This window comes from Polypterus senegalus, chromosome 14 (assembly GCF_016835505.1).
Source record: "Polypterus senegalus isolate Bchr_013 chromosome 14, ASM1683550v1, whole genome shotgun sequence".
Lineage (NCBI taxonomy): Eukaryota > Metazoa > Chordata > Cladistia > Polypteriformes > Polypteridae > Polypterus > Polypterus senegalus.
Window position 1 is genome coordinate 48,009,841 of NC_053167.1, and position 24,988 is coordinate 48,034,828.

Here is a 24,988-nt window from a genome sequence, read left to right on the forward strand (position 1 = left end):
CGTATTCTGTTCTAGATATTGTAGTAGGAAGCCTCACAGGAGGTTTCCAGAAAGTCTGGAGATGGATATTTCTGTGTAAATGGCTTGCAGTCACAGTCACACTCGCCAGTAACCCCACCCAGCAGTTACAGTATGGGGCTGCTGTCCCTTCACTAAGCAGACCTGCAGTATCTGGTCCTTAATTTGCAAGGCCTTAGATGCTAACCATTAGAAGCATTGCTCTCTGGGCCTTTTCTCCTAAGGTAGATAACGGCCATCACATCTTGGGTTTCTGTTCCACATGTACTTTCCTTTTTCCATCTACTCACCTAAGCTGTTTGCTGCTCCCGTGCCACTGATCGAAGGCCCTTCACAAAACAGTTGAGGGCACGCAGTTTGAAAAGAGATGACTTGAAACTGCTACTTCTTCACATCGAAAGCTCAAACCCCGACCTTGCCCAAATATCCCAAAGCCGTACAGGCTAGGTTGATAATTTACTCCATTTTGGCCCACTGTAGAGCTATAGCGTCAAATGTACCAGACCCCCCATACACTTTTGAGGTCTGTAGACCAGGGGTAACCATGGTGGTCTTGCAGGGCTGCACATTTTGGTTCCAACCCACTTCCTTAATAAGAAGTCAATTATTGCTGATAAAGCACTAACTGCTCAAGCAACATCTTAATGCTTCCCTTTCATTGTCTCACTTGTTAAGATTTCACTCCCTTAATTGCTCATTTTATTCTTAAATAGTTGCACTGACTGTTTAAAATGCTCCTTATTAGTAACGAGATGCAAATGACAAAGGAACCAGCAGTTCTCCATCTTGCTTGTTTCCACTCACACCTGCGTGGATTCATCATGAACTGCCTGCTTTAATCAAATATTTGGAAGGAAAGTGAAAAGAAACAAGTGAAAGACTGTTTAGAGCAGCGGCCCCCACCTCCGGTCCTGGTGGGCCGCAGTGGCTGCAGGTTTTCATTCTAACCATCTTCTTGATTAGTGAACCATTTTTGCTGCTGATTGACTTGTTTTGTCTTTGTTTTCATTGACAGGACTCAGACTCCTCAGTTGGTTCTTTTTCCTTAATTAGCAGCCAAACAAAAATGAGAAAACAAAACAAGCCGCCACGTGACCAGCTAAGCTGAAAATAGAGGAAAGAGAAGGTCTGGGTCATGTTGGTCTGCTCAGGTCACCAAAACCCCTTGATGGTGGTCTTCGAAAAAACAGAAAATCAAGTCTTCTGTGGCAGAGTGAGAGCAGCAACAAGTCATGATATTCAATAACGGCTTTCATTAACAGCAAGAATTTGCTTTTCATTAAGAAACTGGTTGGGGTGAAACTGGCTGGAGTTTGACGCTGGTCATCTGTTGGCTCATTTCACATCTCGTTTCTGTTTGGCTGCCATTTAATGACAAAACGAATCAATTCAGAGGACTGAATCCTTAAAAACAGGACGATTAAAATGAAGGGAAAAGGAGTAAATTAGCAATGAAAATTAGGAAAAGGGTTAGAATGAAAATCTGCAGCCACTGAGGCCCACCAGAACCAGAGTTGAATGCTCCTGTTTTAGAGCTTCAAATCATTAGGATGATACCCTTGGAAAGGAAAAAAAAATCTGTAATACCAGAAAGTCCTTGCAAGCCGTGAAATGAAATAAAATCTATTATAGGTAAGGATTGGAACAAAAACCTTCAGCCACTGTGGCCCTCCAGGGTCCACATTGCTCACTACTGCTGAAAAGTTTTAATGTTGCTTTGGCCAACTTGAAGTTCAACAACTTGCCAACCCAACTTCTCTCCAACACCTTTTAATATATTAGTTAGTCAGGGCATGAACCGAGAGCTTTTTCTGTAGCCATCAGTTCTGCGTGGGATGCTAGAAAATCTAATGTACAATACTTAACAGGTACATATACTCTGATCTACCACAACATCAAAACCATTGAGAGATGAAGTGAAAAACATGGATTATCTCTTCAAAAAGGCATCTTTAACAGGTGGGATATTTTAGGCAGGATGTGAACATTCAGTACTTAAAGGTGATGTGTTGAAAGCAGGAAAACCAAGCAAATGTAAGGATCTGAGTGACTTTGACAAAGGCCAAAATGTGATGGCTGGGTGACTGCATCAGGGTCTCTCCAAAACTGCAAGTCTTGTGGAGTGTTTCTAGTATGCAGTGCTCAGTATCTACAAAAAGCAGTCCAAGGACGAACAACCAGTGAAACGGCAACCAGGCCATGGGTGCCCAAGTCTCACTGATGCATTTGGGGTGCAAAGGCCAGTCCAGGGGTCCCCAACTCTGGTCCTGGAGGGCCCCAGTGGCTGCAGGTTTTCATTCAAACCCTTTTCTTAATTAGTGACCTGTTTTTGCTACCCCGTCTGGTCTGATGCCACGGAAGAGCTGCTGTAACATAAATTGTTGAAAACATAATGCTGGCCATGACAGAAAGGGTCAGAACACACAGTGTGCCTCACAGCTTGCTGCGTATAGGGGGCTGCTTAGCCGGAGATTGGTCAGAGCGCCCATGCTGACTCCTGTCCACCACCAAAATTGTCTAAAATGGGCATGTGAGCATCAGAACTGGACCATGCAGCAATGGAAGAAGGTGGCCTGGTCTGACGAATCACATGTTCTTTTACATGACTGGGCGCATTATACGTTATTTAACTGAGGAAGAAGGCAAGCCGGTGGAGGCATTGTGATGCTCTGGGCAATGTTCTGCTGGGAAGCCATGGCTCCTGGTATTTTTGTGGATGTTACTTTGACAGATACCCCCTGGCCAATGATTGTTGCACATCACCTACTCCCCCTCATGGCAATGGTATTCCTGGAGGGCAGTGGCCTCTTTCAGCAGGAAAATGCATTGCGGCAAACTACAAAAATTGTTCTGGAACAGTTTGAGGAACATGACAAAGTGTTCAAGGTGTTGAATTGGCCTCCAAATTCCCCACATTTCAATCTGGTTGAGCATCTGTGGGATGTGCTAGAAAAAACAAGTTTGATCTGAACGTCAGCCCACACCTTGCTGATCTGAACAAGTCGGCCCCCACCTTGCAACTTAAAGGATCTGCTAACGTCTTGATGGCAGATACCACAGGATAAATTCTTGTGGAGCCCATGCCTCGAAGGGTCAGAACTGTTTTGGTGGCATAAGGGAGACCTACACAATATTGGACTGGTGCTTTTAACATTACAGCATACGTCAACCATGCTGACTAGGGAATAGTTGATCATATTTCTATTTGAAAGTGTTTTTTTATTATTTAAGTAGTTCACATAACTGCCCCAAGAGCAACCGTTACACTAAAAGTGATCTGACCAATTCTATGGAGGCTTTGCTGTTCTGTTTGACTTCTTTCAGGCTTATCCAAGTCATTTCAACTCCTTGATGCCCTCTGCTGGTGAAGGAACAGCAGATGAAATAAGAGTTTCATGCAAATGTTTGGGCACCACTTTGTAGTAAAATGAAACATAAAATAGTAAACACAACTTTGACAGCAAACAAACTAAAAGAGTGGCATTTTTATGAAAATGCAAATCTACAATTAAAGGTTGTGACGTGATGAATTGACGAAGAAAATTACAAATGCGGCATTTGCAAAGCTCTGTGTACCCTTTTCACTTGTAAGGTCTCAGAAGGTCAAGAATTGTCATTAGGAATTGTCAGCTGATCACTAAAGTGTAATAAAAGCTTTGACTCTTCAAACATTGTGTAGCATACGACGGCCATGGGATCTTCTTAGGACCTGAGAACACTGGACAACACAGACTGGGCTTCCTCGACACCTCTAGCCTGCTGATCACAAGATCACCTTTAAATTTTCTTATCATATACTGTTTTATTACAATTGCTTATATTTTTTATTTTCTCTCATATTACTAATATATGTACTGTATTCAGTACAACAACTACAACTGGAACATCTATGGTGATCTAAGAGTAGTGGCACTGCTACGAGAATACAGTTTGGATGTATGAAGTTTCATTTGCAAATGGACAGCCATAATAAAGAGTCTCATTACATAAAAAAATAACTGGCTGCTCCGTCAGCATAAAAGTGTGGTGCATAAACCACTTGCTAACCCAACAAAGACAGTTTTGCCTCCTCTTCATATAAAACTTAGACTGATGATTTTGTGAAAGCAATGAATAAAGAAGGTGACAGATTTCGATATTTGAGGCAATTGTTCCACAAATAACTGATGCCAAGATTAAGCTATTGGTCCACAAATCAGATGTCATCAGTGACAAGCGCTTGAAAGATCTGCAAGCGGGACTGAGGGGGAAACTGCATGGGAGGCCTTCAAAGATGATGTACACCCAGCTGATTGACAACATGCTTCACGCATAACAAAACATGAAGTGCCGCATGTTGCTAAAGACTCATGCTCTACATTCACACTTGGAATTCTTCCCTGCTAATCTTGATGCAGCCACTGATGAACATGGTGAAACGCATGGAAAAGCAATATCAGGACAAGGGGAACCCATACATGCTGGCAGACCATTGTTGAACACTGAAATGAGAAACATCACATGCCGAGTACTAATAAAAATCAACAGAAAAGAATTTTTAGTTCAGTTGAACTAATACAATGTTTCAGCATCATTAAGTGATTAAACACACTAAGTTCAATAAAAGGTAATTTCAGGATTCTCTAAATTCTTATGTGAGCTAAAACTGTATTTGTGTTCAGCTTCTAGCTGTCTGTCATAATCACTGAAAGGTTTTTCTGGAAGCAAAACCTTTGGAAAAATGCAATGTCCAGTGAAATTAAACTTGCTGATGCCTTCATAGCAGGAGATGGCGACTGATCGATAGAAGCACTTCTAGCTAGAAACTTACACAGTCCATGACCTCATTAAATAATGGCAGATAAGGGCAAGCACAAGGCAAGATTGGGAAGACCAAGAAAACTGACAGATAGGACAGCTGATATATACCATGCAGGGAGGCAAAGCAAAACTGCCATATAATGGCAAGGGACTTGAAGGGAGGGTTAGCAGAGGAAGGACTGTCGATGGACTGCTCTGCTGTATGGCATTAATTACACAGACATGGCCACCAGAAGGAACTGCGATCTCATTATAAAAACGACAACTGCATTTCACAAAAGGATTTTGGACCCAAGTGTTGTGGACAGATACAGTTAATATTGATATGTATGGCCAGACACACACAAAGTTTATTTGGAGGAAAAAAGGATAAGCATTCAACAAAAAGAACAGGTTGGCAACTGTTCGGTACAAGGGTGAATCTAATATGCTTTGGGATTGTATGGCATGTGGTGGCACTTCGAAACATTGTGCGAGTAGAGAGAAGAATGGATTTCACCTAACAGCAACAAATCCTCAAGGAGAATACAAGCCAATCTTTTTGCCTAAATAACACAAACAAAGCAACACTTAACTGGTTATTAATCTTTGAGCTGGTGATATGCTAGTAAAGTTACTCATGGATTAAAGCTTCATTTGGTTGCATTAATGATACACAAGACTTGTACTGAATTGTGCAAAATTATATAAACTTACCACCTTAAAGCATCAAAGCAAAATAACTTAAGTATAGTTTAGTTTATTATATTAGATGACTTTACTGATGCTTTGGTAGTGTTATTAAGACCAAAAGAAGTCTTTACTAATGTCTTGTTATATAACAGAGTGGGACTAAGAGATGCATAGACAGTCCTGCCTGATCTGAAGTGTTACCAACACGGGTCCCCTGTGGTGTGCAGTTTGCGTGCTCCAGCGCATGTTTGCTCAGGTTTTTCTGGACACTCCAGTTTCCCTTCTTTATAGGTGGAAGGGTGTGCTAATAGGCTGCAACTAACACCTATTTTGCTAACTGATAAGGCATGTGATTATTATTTCAAATAATCAGGGGTGTAGAGAAAAGGTAACTGTATGGTTCAAAAACAAAAACTATTACAGTATTCCTTGGATAACGCTTTCCTTCATAACAATACTACCAATATACTTTTAAATTACATTTGTCAAAAAAAGCATAACAATAAGTCTCTTTTACTAACTGTTATTGACAGTAAAAGGCTGAAAGCACTGTTAAGCAACAACAAAACTTGCCTTGAGTGTATTGCTTGATTTTATCCACCACGTGGCAGCAAATAGTTCAAGATGAACCCAGTCGATGTTGCTAAAACAATTAGGACTAACTTTACTCTTGGACAATTAAATGATGTATGTAATGAGGCAACTTAAAACCAAATTCACTGGCAAATTTTTCATCGTTGATCGTTATCAGTGACATTGTTTCGATTTTGCTGCCCTAATGCGTACACTGGCATGATCTGCTACAGACTGCCATTTGGTTCCTTCCCTGTGCTTGCAAGGGCTAAGACAAAACCTGGCTCCCTGCAATCCTGTAATAAAAGAGGCAAAACGGCTATTAAAATAATGTATGATGTTGGAAAATAAATAACAGCATGCCACACAATTTAATTTTACTGGATGGCTACTTAAGTAGAACCATAAATTCTAGGATGCAAAACAATCAACATAAGTATCAAAAATCAGTAACAGATGACTGAGGACAAATTTTGAAATATTTCTGAAAGCTGTCAGGAGAAACAAACTTACATCACTGCAATCAAAAACATTGAATATGTAAGCAAGTGAAAGCAGTCATAGCACCAAGTAATATAAGGCTGGACAGCCTGCAGGTTTACATGCCTACCCATTCACAATCACTGAAAAGCAAAAGAAGGATTCTAGATTAGTGCATTATGCGATTTCGCCATCTGTATGTATTGGTTCTCCACCAAAAGTCAAGAAGGGATTCTACTGAAAATTTAAAACAAAGTTTTAAATACAATTATAAAAAATGTCAACACTATGAATAATTCAAATGATTTATTTTGCCAGGAAAACACGTGTAAGTTGGTATTTACATTATTACTCTAGTACTGAGTGATGAATTTAATGAACATCAACAATAATGAAAAGTAAGGATTAAGAAAAACTTTACTGAGATGACAATGAGGAAAAACAATCTGAGTAGCACTGAAATTGTTTAAAAACAAAGGTCACAATTCTAATACAAAATAATAACAATTTGTTTCATACAGATTTAAGCAAAACCATTACTGCATATAAAAATTATAATTTACACAGCAAAGCCTCGGCATATGAGAAGATCAAAACATACAAGGTTTTGCTTTTTTCAACAAAGTGCACTGAACCACTGCCATAGAATTATTCACTGCTTCACACACATACAACAAGGATCATTTATTTTATGGTAATTTAAGTGGTTTGGCTTTTTGTAATCTGCTGGACATTTCTATGAATCAGGTTATCAGTGATTTGAAATAGAATTGGAAATACTCCAGAAGGAATATCAACAACATACTATGCCACATCATTAACAATAATTTCTGATATGGTTCAAACAGCAACAAACAAAAAAACTGTATGAGGACAAAAGCTTGTTTTGCTTATGTGAAGGAAAAATAAAATAATATTATATACAATATTATTGTAGAAGCATTGTGTAAATAAGGAAACTAAACAAATGAAGTAAAAAAACACTATATTTTAGAAGGTATTTCTTAGTTTTGAAGCAACAATAAGTAAAAGTTCACCAATCTTCTTCTGCCAGTTTAGCACATGCTTGGACTCTGCACACCATAATTCTCCATGCCGGGGCTCAGCATTTTCACAGCGCTTCTTTACTTCTTCTTGTTGTTCCTATTAAAACAAAAACATCCCATACAATCTTTAATTACTTGATAATTCATAAATTTGTTAATGCTATTATATAACTTTACAAAAACTAAAATATTTCAATGGTACATATTTAGAAACCAGTTAAATATAAGATGTCTAACACGGCAATGGGGAGTGATAAGATATTGATGATGGCTATGGGTAGGGGAGCCATTGAATTTTAAGTCTTTTTTGAACAGCAACACACATTCATATGCATAAGTGCCTCCAAGGTGCATAATAGATATATGCTGCTAAGACTCTAAGCAACACTTGGAACCACTAATAACCCTCTTTAGAGGCATAAGACCACAGTCTGCTATTCCACAAAATGGCAGATAGCTATTAGACTATCTCTAGTCCCATATATAAGAAAAAAAGTTAATAGACAGTGGAGCACAGGTTTAGGATATCACATGTAATCAATAACAGTAACTAAACTCAACATGGGGGGAAAAAGCCTGGGAAACTCAAAATGGGAATAATAAAAACCAAATGCAGAAGATAGAAAATATTATTCCAACAGACCTAGTCCAGTAGTAACTCCCTTCTCTAGATAAAGAAGAATGAGGTTTTGAACTGAAGACAGGACTCTTGACCAATGAATTAGAGGAGGCGGTTCAGATTTTCCAGAAGTATTTTCCCTACTGTTCAAAAGTTTAGGGTCATCCAAAAATGTTCATGTTTTTGACAGTAATTGTAAGCTTTTATTATCAAGATACTATTAGATTGATTTAAAAATATAGTTAAGGCATTACTAGTGTTTATAATGGCTATTACTGCTTGAAACGACTGATTTTTAATTTATTATTCACAAATGGCTGCAAGGCCCCATTTTCAGCAACAATTCCTTCAGTGTCCTAATGGTCAATTCCCTTAGCTTATCCTTAATTGGTCACAATTACATGCTCATTGATAATTGGAGAATCCTTTGTAACTGCATTAGCACAGCTGAAACCTGTTATTCTGTTCACTTGGCCACAATGAAACAGCTTTCTCAAGAAGAATATCAGTCTATTTCTTTTCACAGAATGAAGGCTTTTCTATGCTATATATTAAAGATATACAGCAATTCAACATACTGTACATGAATGAAAAGTTGTAAGAATAATGCTTATGATTACCTACTTATAACTTATTTCTGAGGTTTTCTCCACCATTTAAAAAAAAAACTCTGCAGTGCCCTAATCATGTGCACGTTTTGCTTAATGGTTATTACATGGCTTCCATATTATCATTATACTAGACTGTGGAAAGTTTCTAAATGGATACATCAAATCAGTTCACAAATTAATTTTCTGTTGGCAGCACTGTCCTGTCATCATCTTAATAAAGTACTAAAAAAATGTTTTATTTTTTAGAACTATGCATTATTTTTATTTACTTAGTTGTTTGAAGTTTGTAGCATTCTGCAGTAAGCATGTTAATTGAGAATTACGATAACTGAACAGGAGTTTGAACTGACGCAAAATGTGAAATCTTTAGGGTTTGATAAAAAATATATAATGTTGTGTCATCATGTCACACAGAATCTATACTAATAAAAGGCAAAGCCCTGACTGACTGACTCATCACTAATTCTCCAACTTCCCGTGTAGGTAGAAGGCTGAAATTTGGCAGGCTCATTCCTTACAGCTTACTTACAAAAGTTAGGCAAGTTTCATTTCGAAATTCTACGCATAACAGTCATAACTGGAACCTAATTACGTACATATATATGGCCATTGCCTGCAGATTGGTCGCCGTGTGAGGCAGAGTTGCGTCCCTCATCGTCATGCCTCCCACGTAATTGAGTGCCGGCCCATATAAGGTCATCCGTCAGCAGCAATCCAATAGACACGCTGCCGCTAAATATTCGCGGGTGAAGGACTGTGCTTATGCAAACGAAGATGAGATGGTCAGGGATAGACTAGTGTTTGGCACAAACTCAGCGAAAGTACAAGAGAAACTTTTAAGTGCCGGGTCTTAGCTAACATTAAATAAAGCCGTGGACATCGCAAGATCACACGAGACAGCACAAGCACAGCTGAGAACCTTCGATGCATGTACTCCGAGCGGCTCACGTGAACTGACTGCTCCAAAGAGCGCTGAACAAAAAACGCATTACACAATTGAGAAGGCAGCAAAAGAGAATATGAAGCGAGTGACACATACAAGCATATTCATAAGTGCAGCTACTGCAGAAACAAAGCACGGTGTAAACTGTAAGTTTAAATTAAGTTTATAGACACTCTGCCGCTGGCGTTTGTCATGCCTACGTCGGATACTATATTCACGAGATACAAGTTTACTGAGAGGACGCAGGGTATAAACGAGACTTTTGATCACTTTGTAACGGTGTTAAAATTGCTGGTGATAGACTGTACTTATGCAAACGAATAGGAAACAAAGTGTAAAGCTTAAGTTTAAGTTCATAGACACGCTGCTGCAGGCATTTGTCATGCCTAAGATGAATACGATATTCGCGAGATACAAGTTTAATGAGGACGCAGGGTATAAACGAGACTTATGATCGCTTTGTAACGGAGTTAAAATTGCTGGTGAAGGACTGTGTTTATTCAAACGAAGATTAGATAGTCAGGGATAGAATAGTGTTTGGCACAAACTCAGCAAAAGTGCGAGAGAAACTTTTTTACGTTCATAGACACGCTGCCACTAAATATTCGCAGGCAAATCCACAACTTAATACCGGGAATGCCTGTTGAACATCTTAGATTCACGAGTACCGATTTGGGTAGTGATCACTTCGATGAATGAAACCTGTTATCTTTACAATGGTTGACAACAAAGACGAGATGGTCAGGGATAGACTAGACAAACACGAAATGTAACTTGAACACAACACATCCTCCAAATACGAACTTGATTGAAACAAATAATGATAATCAAATCCTTGATGACAGCAACACTCATAACAGTCACAAAACAATTACATTGATAATCATGTTACGTTATTTTTAAAATGTTTCCTTTTCTTTTTAATAACTTCTTTAACACACTAATTCTCCGCTGCGAAGCATGGGTATTTTGCTGGTACTAACTATAACAAAGAAAAAAAATGATCATCAATATAACAAAAGTTGCCAGAGTTCAACTACTACATGATTCTGCTGCCCATGGTCATTAACATAGCTTCCATTTTCTACAATACACGTGTTTACCTATATTAAATTGCTGAAACACACACATTATCAGTTCTAGGACATGTAGATTACACAGTAATCCCTCCTCGATCGCGGGGGTTGCGTTCCAGAACCCCCCGCGATAGGTGAAAATCCGTGAAGTAGAAACCATATGGTTTGTATGGTTATTTTTATATATTTTAAGCCCTTAGAAACTCTCCCACACTGTTTATAAATATTCTCCGCACAGTTATAGAGTAAACCCTCGTTTATCACGTTTAATCCGCTCCAGACAGATAAATGAATTTCCACGAAGTAGGATTCTTTATTTATAAATCTAATATTTTCGCAGTTACAGCATAGAAAACCTGTTTACGACCTTCTAAATACATTTTTTAACATTATTAGAGCCCTCTAGACATGAAATAACACCCTTTAGTCAAAAGTTTAAACTGTGCTCCATGACAAGACAGAGATGACAGTTCTTTCTCACAATTAAAAGAATGCAAACATATCTTCCTCTTCAAAGGAGTGCGCACGTCAGGAGCAGACAATGTCAGAGAGAGGGAGAAAAGTAAACAAGCAAAAATCAATAGGGCTGTTGGGCTTTTAAGTATGCTTAGCACATATCGATAAAGCAGCCGCAATGAAGGGATCAATGTGAAGTTAGGCTTTCAGCATTTTTTACAGGCGCGTCCATATCTTCTAAGCAAACAGCCACTGTGCAAACAGCCCCTCTGCTTACACCCCCTCTGTCAGGAGCAGAGAATTTCAGAGAGAGTGAGAGAGACAGAGAAAAGCAAACAATCAAAAATCAATACGGGCTGTTAGAGCTTTGAAGTGTGCGAAGCACTGCGTGGGAAGCATATCTTATATCATTAAGGAGTTTTATTTAATACGTAATACGTGCTCTGATTGGGTAGCTTCTCAGCCATCCGCCAATAGCGTCCCTTGTATGAAATTAACTGGGCAAACAGAGGAAGCATGTACCATAAATTAAAACACCCATTGTCCGCGAACCAGCGAAAAATCCGTGATATATATTTAGATATGCTTAAATTTAAAATCCGCGATGGAGTGAAGCCGTGAAAGTCGAAGCGCGATATAGCGAGAGCTCACTATACACTAATTAACTGTGTATGAACAATCAAATGTAGTTATAGCAAGTTGAAGCCTGTGTGCAGGGCACACTTTTGAAGTAGGGAACCCCTGGGCTTGAACCATTGTTCAGACCCTAACTAGGTTTTCTGAAGGAACCAGGAAGACTAGTACATAATTTTAAAGCTTTGAGTTCACCTAAACTTAAATAGGCACAAGAACAGAAAGTCGTGCAAGATAATTAAATTGGTCAATGGACAGCAGCATCTGAGATTATGAATGTTACAGAGTATGCAATGCCAAAGCTTAGAAATTGACTTAAATGCCACCAGGCCATGTCAAATACTGAAACAGAGATTCAGAGGCTTCAAATACATATTTTGAATTTAGAACCATTTTCTAGGGTCCAGTTATTTACAATACCATGTAGTTTTAGATGTTAGGATGAAAAAAGAAAAAACGATAAGGAAATATTGGAAAAAATAAAAACACCTCAGCAGGTATAGTATTGTTTTTACCACTGTGCAGACTCTGAACACTTTTGTTAAGCTACCAATAAATCTTACATGTTGTTCTGCTAATGTGCTGTATTAACAAATTACTTAACAGAAAGTCTGTAAGTTACCATCTGTATCTGATACATTTCTGGCATGCGTCCTGGAGATGAGTGAACCGCAATGCTCCTGTTACACCATACACATTTAAAAGTGGTGTCAGAATTTACTATTTATGCAAAATGATCACCTTTGTATGCTTAACTATCACTAAAACTAGAATCTGTCAGGCTGCTTCTGAAGCGCTTGCTGACAATCAGACACCCTTTGTCACTATCTGCAGTGCACTGGAGACACGTAAACACAGGGATGTCATCTACAGGAAACTAGTGGTGCACAAGTCAGGATTAATGGTAAAAGTTTTAAAGGAGTGGTCAGGATTGAATAGTTTAACAGAAGAAATATTTCTTTAGAAAAACAAATAAACCTTTTCTCATGCATCTTGATTAATTTTGGGGCCGTAGCCTTTGTAGCCCTCATAGCTCTGTGCTGCATCCCACACAGTCTGTACATGTGTGGAAGGAGTACACACTTTTTTCCTAACCAGCTCTTCATTTTATTTATCATGCGGATATGAGGTAGCCACAGCTGTTCTGCCATTATCTCCACTGTTGAACTGGTATATGCCATTTTACATCAGAAGGTAATGGAATGCGCATGTCAGTTTTGCAACCACTAACAAAGGGGGTTGACAAATTTTTACCTATTGTTTCTACAGCTGTCAAACACACTCCTAATGTAATAAATAATATGAAACCTACTTTCTTAAGGATTTCTTAACCATCACAAAAAATAAAAAGTACCAATGTGCTAGCTTATTTGCTTTGAAAGAAGGTGAGTGGTTCAATTCACAGATCTAATTTTATTTCTAAAAGCAATCTTAGTTCCTCGTATAAAATGTCATTACCTTAATGCTGATTGCTTAGCTCAAATGAAAAAAGTATATCTGTAGTATTAGCTTATATATTTTACGACTGCCTGAAAACAGGAAAATAATTATTCCTAATAGTTACTAATTTCAACAAAACAAATGAAAATCTTTTTAAGACAAAATATATTGTAACGGTGTGCACATATATAAAAGACAGGAACCAACACTAAACAGGATGCAAGTTATTTAATATCTATCACCAATTATATCCACATTAGGCAGCAAACATAACCTTTACCTCTGTTCCATGTTGCAATTCAAATTTATAGAAGAATGCCCAGGCATCTCCCAGATCAGGATCAATTTTAACTGTCCTAAGGAACCATTCCCTGGCTTTCGTTATTTTGCGTTCACTCCAGAATAACCTGCAATATACAAATGAGGCATACATTCTGCTTTAACATTTTAATAAATCCAAAAGGAAGGTGGGTTTCCTACTGTGCATCTTTAAAATACAGATCCTAGGTGACAATTACCATTATTTCCTGAATGATAGTCAATCAAATATGTTCTTAAGCATAACATAACATGCATTGTTCCTGTATCAAAGAAAGAATTGTCTGCAACTTCTTAACATCAACAAAATAAGTAACTAGTTATTGACTTTCACTGCACCAAACTGTCTCTATGCCCAGTCTCTATTAAGGGAGTGGGTATAAAGGTGGTTCACTCTTACAAGCACTTGAGGATCCAAATCAATGACAAGCTGGACTGGTCTTGTAACACAGGGAACTATATAAGAAAGGTCAAGGTAGGCTATTTTTTCTTAGGAGATTGCACCCCTTTAAGTTGAGAAATGGCATTTTTCACATATTGTACCACTCTGTGATAGCCATTGTGATTTTCTATGTTGTGGTGTGCTGTGCTAGTGAGTTATAGAGGGTCCACAGATTAGCAAGTGTTGGTCAGTTTTTGAATAAATAAATAAATAAATAAATAGCAGGCTCAATTTCTGTGGGTGCTTGTGCGGCTGTGTGGGGTGGTGGAGCAATTGAGACAGGGTGTGGCCTGTCTTGATTGCTTCATTGGCCGTGGCAGTTTGTGTTTGAGGAGCTGTGCCCACAGAAGTGAAGGGTGTTTCATAAAGTACGCAGTTTTTGAATTGCATTGGATTTTTTTGTTTGAAGGTTGTCAGCACTGTTCCTATCATTGTCATTATCTATTGTCACTCCGATTAGAAGACCATTTGTCATTTTTCCATTTAGTAGCCATGGAGCGGTTCAGCATCGAGCAACGCATTCTTGTTGTGAAAACTCATTACAAAAACAGGGAGTGCTACGCAAAGACTGTGCGTAAACTTCGCAAGATCTTTGGATGCGAAAATGCCCCTATGGCAACATCAGTTTCGAGGTTGGTATAGAAATTCGAAGTATCTGGGTCAGCTGCAACCAGAAAATCGCCTGGTCCGTAATATTCGAATGCAACAAAACACTGTGGTAGTGCAAGACAGTGTGAATGTGAGCCCTGTGAAGTCGCTTCACCATCATTCACAACAGCTAGGTATGTCACCATCTTTGGTATATCGAATATTGAAAAAAAATCTTCATATGCACCCCTGCAAGATTCAGTTGACACAAGAGCTGAAATCAGCAGATCATGCAAAACGGTGAAGATTCGCCATTTGGATTTTGGAACAAGAGGACAACAATTTTTCAAAAAGAATAATCTTCTGTGCCAAGGCACATTTCCATCAACAACAAAATATGTCAACAAACAAAATTGCCACATTTTGGGTGACAAAAACCCTACAGTGATCCAAAAGCACAAAATGCATCCCGTATGAGCCACGGTTTGGTTGGTTTTTGGGCAGGAGGTGTGATTGGCCCCTTCCTTTTCGAAGATGATGATGGAAATTCAGTTACTGTAAATGGCAACCGTTATCAGGACATGATCACTAACTTTTTGTGGCCTGCTCTGGAAGAAATGGAGGATGGCGGAACTGATGAAATGTGGTTTCAGCAGGACGGGGCTACCTGCCACACATCTCGGGAGACAATCACCTTGCTTCATGAAAAATTCCCTGATCTCGCTTCACGGCAGGGACCAAGAATGCCCTCCGAGGTCATGTAACCTCACACCTTGTGACTTCTTTTTATGGGGATATGTGAAGTCACAAGTTTAAATTAGCAATTTAGAAGGTTAGAACAGGCCATTGCAGAGAAGTTGACGTACGCGGTTAGGGCCCCGTGGAGGAATGAGCAATCATCGCTTTATGGACATATTGGTTCCCTGCTGAACAGATGAGGGGCATTGGGGAATGATAGAGAATCTCCCTAAGGATCCAGAAGACCCATGTTTTGGGCGTGAGGAACACGGGAGAACTGGTTTGTAGCAGCACGGCAGACGTGCTAACAGAGGAAGTCGTGTCTAAACACTTAAGTGGAAGGGACCGCAGCTGCTTATGTTTCCGCCGACTGTGAGAGGTGAGTCAATGGTAAGATATGTGTTGTGCTGAAGGAATGAAAACAGAGAGAGGATAGAGGTAAAATGGATGAGGAGAGATAGGACTGTGATGGGCAGGATGACAGGTGATTGAGCGGAGAAACAGAGGAGGAAGGGTGCAGCACAGACGCTCGACTTTCTAGATTTTATGATGGAAAGCCTGACCTTTGATTTTTAACTTGCTTATTGCATTTTGCCATTCACTTTGGACACTGGCTTTCTTATTTATTGAATATTTGGATTTTTTTATTTATTGAGTGAAAAAGCACTGCACTTTGACTGGTTGATTTGATTCTTTTTAATAAATGTACCTGCACTTATACACCCATCTATTGCTGACCCTCATTTGCCAAAGCCCATCCCTTGGTAATGTTACAGGCGATGGGGGTTCAAAAGGCTCCCAATTTGGTTTCAGGAGAGTGGAGCCAACCCACTTCATCACAGCCAGTAAAATCACTTTAAGAGAGGGCAAAAAACTAAATTAAACAACATTTATTTATATAGCACATTTTAATACAAATAATGTAGATCACAGTGTTTTTAAACAAAAAATTAATTAAAAAGACAGGTTCAATTATGGAACATACTGTTGACCCCCTGGAGGTACTAGCAAAGGATAGACTTCAAACAAAACTGAGTGTCATTACGAACACTGTTGCACATCCTTTCTCTGATACACTAAAAAAACTGAGTACTTTCACCCAACAAATTATTCAGGAGAAGGGAATCATGCTACTGGGGCTACTTTATACCAATGGCAATATGTCTGCATAAAGCCTCACTATGACTGGAACTGCCAAGTCAGAAGTTTTTCTTTCTTTTTATTTGTTTATTTATTGAGCTCCTGTAAAACACCAAATTTCTCAGAGTAACAAAGTTCTGTCTAACTATTTATAACTCACAAATGTCAGATCAAAATGTTATCAATAATAAATTCACTCTACTAAAAACTGAGCTTTAGTAACAGCTCAACTGTTGAAAAACTGCTGGCATACGAGGTAAGACACAAAAATAATCGGATTGGTAAAAATATATCTATTGATGAATTACAACATTCTAAACACTGTCACCTTCAATATACTCTGCCTCCCTATCTCTACACTGCTCCATATATATCTTCCACTGATTGAAACAATGCTGGAAGTCTTCTTGCTTGAGATTCTTCAACAGGCTTTCCATTTCTGTCTTCACTTCATCCATTGAAGAAAAATGTGTTCCCTGCAGGTCACTTTTAATTTTCAGAAACAAGTAAAAATCACAGGGAGCTAAATCAGGTGAATAGGGAGGATGATCGAGGACAGGAATGTTTTTGTCAGTCAAAAACTGCTTTACAGAAAAAGCAGTACAATCATTTCAAACAATCTAATTCGCCGCTTTGATGTTTTCATCCACCCGAGGCAAGCATGGGCGACCTGGATGTTGAATGTCTTCCACATTTTCTTGTCCTTTCTTGAAACGTTTGTGCCACTCAAAAACTTATGAAATGATTAAAACAGTGTACACAAGTTTCTGTGGCCATTTTGTTCAATTTCGTGAGAAATTTGATGTTGATTAGCTGTTCAGTTTTTATACCTGACATTATAGAGGCAACTCATGTAGCGATTGCTGTGCAAACACTGACTGGGCTATTCACTGGCCGTGTAGGAGGAGATATAGTTCTATGACTCAAGTTCAACCGACCTCCAGGCTGTTTTCCAGGAAATCCCCAAGCCCAGTCCTGTTATTTTTGTGTCTCACCTCATGTATCAGTGATGAGAACTATATTATAAACTGTTGGGAATAAAACAAAAACGATAACAGTGTTTAAAATATTTAATGTGTCAAGTGGTATATGCTTGTGACAATCATCCCCCTGTAAACCATGGTAAAAATAATAATAATAAAAAAAAATAAATACATACTTTGCTACAGCCAACAAAACATGTGGATCATGTTCACATTTCTTCAAGGCATCCACGCTCTTAGTTTTTCTTTGAGGCCTAGCTTCAAGGAAAATAGCTTCAGACCAAAGAATTCCTATCAATTAAAAAGTAGACAAAAATAATACATTAATATCACCTGGAGTTATTTTCATATAATATATAGAACATTAGATATGTAATTTTAATAAGGTATAATGTTAAGTATTTTTTGGCAACTAAGTTTTAAAATTATGTCAAATAATTATCAACTAGTCTGATTATTGTCTAGTTTTTGTCCAGAATTGCCCAATTGTCCCTGTCTGGTTTGAAGAAGTAAACTCCAAATGGAAAACAAAGTAAATAATTTGCATATGGACTGCAACTAATTTATGGATGGTCTCCAACTCAAAGTATACACCACATCAACTGGCTTTACGCAAAAGTCATCCAACAGAAAAAACAAAAGAACAACTTTTATAAAATAAGCATAAAATGATTTTTTAAATTTTAACTTTGAGATATGAAAAGCAATAATAAACTATTCTCACAAGCTTCATGGTATTCATCTAAAACTGGTTGTAACTTTATAGCTAAATAATATGTATATGAAAACACATTCTAGACTGTGACCTTGGTTTGGGGGTTTGGTGTGCCTCAATGATTCTTATAAATATGTTGGGTTACCCATTAAATATTTGTCTAAGTGGAAGGGATAGTTAAAAAAAAAATGCCTTGCACAGAACAGTGATACAATAGCCCACATCAATAGACAGGTATGCAAGTAATCACCAATCGGCACTTGGTAGTCAAAGGTTGGAGAGCATCCAGTTTGGCAGCCAAAGTATTACATCTCTACTATTTTCAGACAATACCGCCCCTCTTGAGTTCAGACTGAGTGCACACTGGAACGGCTGGATGAAAATTGTCCCCTCCAAATCTGATGTCATAATCTTCTTTCATAAAAAGGTAGCTTATTCTCTTCAGATAAGGTTTGACCAGAAGTTGCTTCGCAAAAATAAACCTGGCCATGCCAGTTCAGTGTGTTACTACCATGACCCTCATCAGAATAAGCACATGGACTGGGCACGATGATAATTGTAATTATAATGAGTGAAAATGATGATAATGATATATACAGAGAAAATAGAAGTGATTTAAGATAAATAACTTTTTCAATGTACTGTACTTACTCAGTAATTACAAAAGGAATATGGCTTTACTAACTACAAATATTACAAATTCAGAAAAGGTATTAAAGTTCTGGTGCTAAAATATTTTGCTGAAAATATTGCACTCTTGAAATTGTAAACATGTCTCCAAAAAAGATAAATGTGATTTCCTCTTTATTAACAAAGATATTACCTTCTGGAATGCTAGATGTATTTTCTTAATACCTTGTGAAATATGTTTAATTAATTCATTTGAACCTCAATATAAACAGATTTTTCAGTTTAAGTGTGTAAGCTAATATTTTAAATGTTATTTTGGAATGTTGCATCTTTATTTATAATAATAAGGGCTGAGAAGAACACAGTGTAAAAGATAACCATTTTAATACCTATAATTATGTATGCATTTAGAACTGAAGAACATACACACCTGAGTTGGGGCATTTTTGAAGTGCCCTAGCCATTAGGGTATTTGAAATGTTTTTGAGGCCAGCTCTGTATTCCAACCTTACTGACTCAAGCCTGCATAAAACAAAGTCTTTAAGCACAGACCAAAGTTCAAAATTGACTTCCATAATTAGAAAAAGTAATCACCGTACATACATTTTTTAAACAGGTCAAACAGTCAGGAGATCAGGAAGAACTGTGAGAACAACATGAGCCCTACTCCTCAGAAAAGAAAGAAACATGCTTGGGTTTCTTTCTTTTTTAAAAAGAGATAACTGGCAATGAAATGAACCCAAATCCCACTTGTTGATCGCTGGAAGGACTGCATGTTGAACTGGTGAATATGAATCACAGTAATATACACAAAATAAGGCACTATGAAATCAACCAAAAGTCACAATAGATACATTATATTGGGATGCGCAAAGCTTTCAAAGAAAAGCTAACACACTCAAGAACAGATATATAAAAAAAATAAAAATGGATACTATACATTCTTCTCCTTCAATTCTGTTCTATTTCCAAATATACAAAAACCAGAATTTATATATGCTGCATCAAAATGAAATAACAAAAACTTAACATAAGAACAACTGTCTTCTAAACTGAGTTAATTTTCTTAATGCCACTGATATTATTGTGAGTCTGAGCCTATGCTTTCTACCAGCAATTAACTGTATTTAAAATTTTGAATAAAATGTTACTTATGTGCCAGAAATGTTAACAGGAAAAAATCCTTAGATTTTCCAAGATTACCTCCAGTCTTCAATGTGCTTGTTGACAGTATATTCATAATATACTATGCATTTTTTTCTAAGCCAACATTTTACAATTTTTTATCAGAAGACTACTATTTAGTAGATACTTACTGTATATCCAGCAAGAACAACATAAACTACATGTATGACACACAAATCAGATCTCACAAACTGCATGACCATGGGCAAAATCATATACACAAGGATGGGTAGATCTTTTTGTTGTCTTATGTATAGGGAGATACAGCTCGGCAAGATATATTAATATAACAATCCACTATAAATATAATCTCTTGGAAAATGCTATCATATAAAAATAAATTTTAAGAACCAAAATAAGTAAACAGATGTTAATATAATCTCAAACATAAGAACACAAATATTCCTAAATATGCACACACCATAGCTCGGGAGATTCTTGGTTTTTCAGACGTGATTTTTCCAAAATAGCTCTGGCTCTAGTTAACTGGCCCGCTTTCTCCTCCAGTTGAGACAGTAACAGCCACAGAGGTGTGGACTGAGGGCATTTCTTCAACTATAATAAAAGGAAAAAATGCATTTTATTCTAATTGTTTACATCAGACAAACATATGGTAATTATAATTCCAGCTGAGTAATATGTACAATCAAAGTAGTCAACCAAACTAGAAAATACATTGATGACTAAAACCCTAATTAACTGATTGACTGATGACAGACTAGAGAACTAACATCATAATTACCAATATCACTAAATAAATGCTTAGCATGTAAAAGAATCCTGGTCAATGTATATTTTTTTTCCCAAAACATTTCCATTTTTGTCCCATAAAGTGAAAAAAAAAATTCTGTAGCATGCAAAAATACTCTTTCAATGTAAAAAAGTTTTTAACTCCTAAAAAGGTGTAAATATGTGTTTTTATGATTGGAGAGAAAGCTGTGTTGAGTCATATACTGTGCTGCCTCATCATGATCCTGAAGGTAGAATTAAGATTCATTTAATCAACAATTGACAAATAGTAAAATAGGAAAAATGCAATAAGGGTAGAATTGCACAGTGCGAGAAAAGCTCAGTAAAAGTCATTTATTACTTTGGGGTGATCTAAAAATACTAAAAAATGGAATAATGGAATTGTAGACATGAAAAACTAAGAGATATAGTCTCCGCTTTATAGCCCTGACTCTAAAGTGGTGCTAAAATTTATGTAGGAAGCTACTGAACACCTAACATGACATGAGTACAATAAGGGGAATTCTGAACATTATGCGCTCTACATCTAAAAGGTACAAGGGGTTAGCCTGTACACACATTTTAGACTGAATTGTGAAGCCTTATTTTAGATTGAATAGTGATGATTTTTAAAAGTAAGGGAGATTTTGGAATACAAAGTGTTATGAGTGAGAGGTCAACTTCCCATATTTCACCTACTTGCAAAGATTTGTTGAAGACTTAAGACATATAACCCTTGTGGAGAAACAGAGAGAGACAGAGCATCACATAGAGTTAAAACAATCAGGTTGGGGGTGTTTGCTCTACTAAAAGTACTGTACTATGTACTTTTGAAATTTGTTTTTAATAATGATCACCTATAAATCTATGGAATACAATTTGTGCCACAATGAAATAAATAATATGGCTATTATAAAATAAATCATCACATGCCAAAGTACAGCTACTATATATATATGGAACAATAAATTATGAGAAAAGCATTAATTAAATAAAAATCAGGAAGTATTATTAAAAGTTAATTATGGAACACAATGTCAATTTTATTTGGCTTACAATGTTACCTTACGTTAAATTATTGCAGATTTTACTTCAAAATGTTTTTACCCATAATGCGTCATTTCTGAACGGCACATTTCTGAATGACTCTTAATGCCAGCGCTATTCCATTTCAGAATATCTCTTTTTATGTTGGTTACATCACTTGTCAGTCAATCAAGACCAATGGGCTGAAATTGTTCCTTTTGGTTTTTGCTTTTCTGTCAATTACTGTTACCTTATTGGAGGCAGGAGGCTAGCAAAGATCTTAAACTAGAGCTTATGGAATGTAGAGATCCTAATGAGTTACTTTCACTCAGACATTTAGCCCTGTAAATGTGAAGAGAAGTCTCAACTACAATATGATGGTGTTTGGGAATGTTCAAATGGACAAGTTATCTTCAAAATATTCATTCTAATGAAGACATGCTCAGTAGTTTAAGATTAATTGAGCAGCTTGTCTGCACAAAAGGTCATCTGCATTAATGTGTGCCTATGTGGTTTCCCAATGGGCACTTTCTATATAGACAAAATGCTCAGTTAGTCTTAAATTGCTAACAACGTCTTCACCTCTGTCAATATTTTGGACAGCACTGTTTTGTCTGAGCATTTTCAATATATCATCATTTCATCTCAATTTGGCATCATGAGTTGAATGATCCATTTCTATTCAAACTACTTCAAACTACCCACCTCAACATTTGACTAGCTCTGCATGTTCACCAGTTGGAATGCAAATAATGTTAAAGATCTTTGGCAGCCTACCATCAGGAAAAAATAATGGGACAGTAAAGGATTAACCAAAAGGGAACAGATTCATCCAAATGGTCTTAGTCTTGATTGACAAATGGCAAAACTGTCATGAAAAGAGGCATTCTAACATAAACAGTGATGGTATTTAAGGTGCCATTCAGAAATGAAAACTAGCATTGTGAAATTAATACAGTTGTTAAAAATGAGGCCACTTTGAAATAAAATCCGCAGTAATAATACTTCTGGTATTTCATAATAGACAACTTTTCATAATTTATTGACTCATTCACATATACTGCTGTACTTTTGAATGTGACTATTTCATTATTGCCATTTTATTTATTTCACTTTGGCACAAATTGTATTCCATGTAAATCGGTGCAAACTGTGAAAATAATACAATAGACTTTCACAGTAACTTGACCTTCAATAACACAGCACTCAAATTTAATTGACATACAGTAATCCCTCGCTATATCGCGCTTTGACTTTCGCGGTTTCGCTCTATCGCGGATTTTATATGAAAGCATAACTAAATATATAATGCGGATTTTTTGCTGCTTCGCGGGTTCTGCAGACAATGTGTCTTTTTACTTCCTGTACATCCTTCCTCAGTTGGTTTGCCCAGTTGATTTCATACAAGGGACGCTATTGGCAGATGACTGAGAAGCTAACCAATCAGAGCACACAGTTAAGTTCCTACTTGCTGAATGCAGTGTTAACCAGGAAGTCTCGTCTCGCTCATTCAGCATCGACGTGTTTCGCTGTGTAAAGAGTTGTGCTCTTTTGTGTTTATCTTTGTGCATAGTCAAGCCCTTCATTATGGCTCCAAAACGATCTGCTACTGCTTCAGGGGCCGTGCCCAAGAGCAAACGGAAGATGTTAACGATTGCCGAAAAGGTAAACGTTTTGGATTTGTTGAAGGCTACAATTCTTTTTATTTAAAAAGTAGGAAAGGAATATAAGATCTACGTCTGCAGTGTCCTTTAAACAGGGTGCAAAACGAGTTGTAAGTGGATGTAATAAGGCAGTAGTCTGGATGGAATCTGCTTTAGGGATTTGGATTGAAGACTGCCAGAAGAAGAACAACGGAAGTGCTACACAATCGCCTGAAATGGCTCCTTTGGAAGAGTTGTAACGCTCTCCTTTGTTGTGCAGTAACATAAAACTCATTGTTATCGGACAAGTCATCGTGTCATTGTTGGTGAGTAACCATAATTAATTTTCTACTTGCAGTACTTAGTACATGTACGTACGTTTAGTGTCACTGTACACACACATTTACTGTATACTATTTTTGTTGCATTGTACGTATTTATTGCTGGTGGCATGCCTATCGTAATGGCTGTAACGTGATATCGGAGACACTCAATATCTTTAAAATAATATTTAGGTTTTACTGTATATAAACAGTGTGTTTATATATATAATTTCAATGAATCTTACCTAATATCTAAGAGAATACAAATGGATTATGCTGTATAACTCTGCGGGGAATATTTATAAACAGTGTGGAAGAGTTTATAAGGGCTTAAAATATATAAAAATAACCATAGAAACATATGGTTTCTACTTCGCGGATTTTCACCTATCTGGAACGCAACCCCCGCGATCGAGGAGGGATTACTGTATAGATGACATTTTTTAATATAATGCTAGACTGTATACATTTGAATACAATCATTGATTGCATGATGTTGACAATGAAACAACTATTGCAATTAAATAAGGAAATCTATTAAAAAAATGTATTCTGAGCTAACCACAATAAAAGTGTGTTCTTCATAATAATTTTTTGAGTGAAACATACCCCTTGGTTATATGCTTCTCGAGCTCTGTCAGTGTTTTCAATTTGCTCTTCAATTTGTCCTCGCATCATCCATAGTTTGGGAAAATCTTCATAATGTCTCAAAGCTTCAGCACAAAGGTCCAGGGCAGCTTCAATATTACCCAGAACCCATTCCAATTTTACAGACTTCATAAACACCTAAAAGATTATAATATAAACTGATATAACTGCAAGCCAAAATATTAGTTAAGGAAATATGATTAAAAGCAAACACAGTAGACTTGATATTAGCATTTATGTTGTACCTAAATGTTTAACTTTGGCATTCACTCAAAGCTGATTTTCTGTCGGCTTGCTCATTTTCCACTTGTCTAAAAAGTCTTTGTGATAGCAGATTATTTTTTACAATTATAGTGCCATACAAAAATATTTATCCCTGTCATAATATCCTCTGATTTTGCTAATTTTAGTCTATGGATGGCCTCAGACCCTTAGATAAAGTGCAATATTACAGAAAGGGAACCTTTCGTGAATGAATATAGTTTCTAAATCATTGCTTTTTTTTACTCAAGA

The 24,988-nt window shown here is 37.2% G+C and overlaps 1 protein-coding gene across 1 annotated transcript in view; it reads right to left on the reverse strand.

Moving 5' to 3' along the window:
* Window positions 1–6,834: 6,834 nt before the first annotated feature.
* Window positions 6,835–24,988, reverse strand: part of prpf6 (PRP6 pre-mRNA processing factor 6 homolog (S. cerevisiae)) — a 50,078-nt gene continuing 31,924 nt past the window's right edge. Inside the window, exons 16-21 of the mRNA XM_039734844.1 lie at window positions 24,437–24,613; window positions 20,528–20,661; window positions 19,352–19,443; window positions 17,753–17,867; window positions 13,648–13,774; window positions 6,835–7,686 (exon numbers count right to left, since the gene is read on the reverse strand). Coding sequence (XP_039590778.1) covers window positions 7,534–7,686; window positions 13,648–13,774; window positions 17,753–17,867; window positions 19,352–19,443; window positions 20,528–20,661; window positions 24,437–24,613 — 798 coding nt within the window. The 3' untranslated portion in view covers window positions 6,835–7,533. The remainder of the gene's footprint in view (window positions 7,687–13,647; window positions 13,775–17,752; window positions 17,868–19,351; window positions 19,444–20,527; window positions 20,662–24,436; window positions 24,614–24,988) is intronic.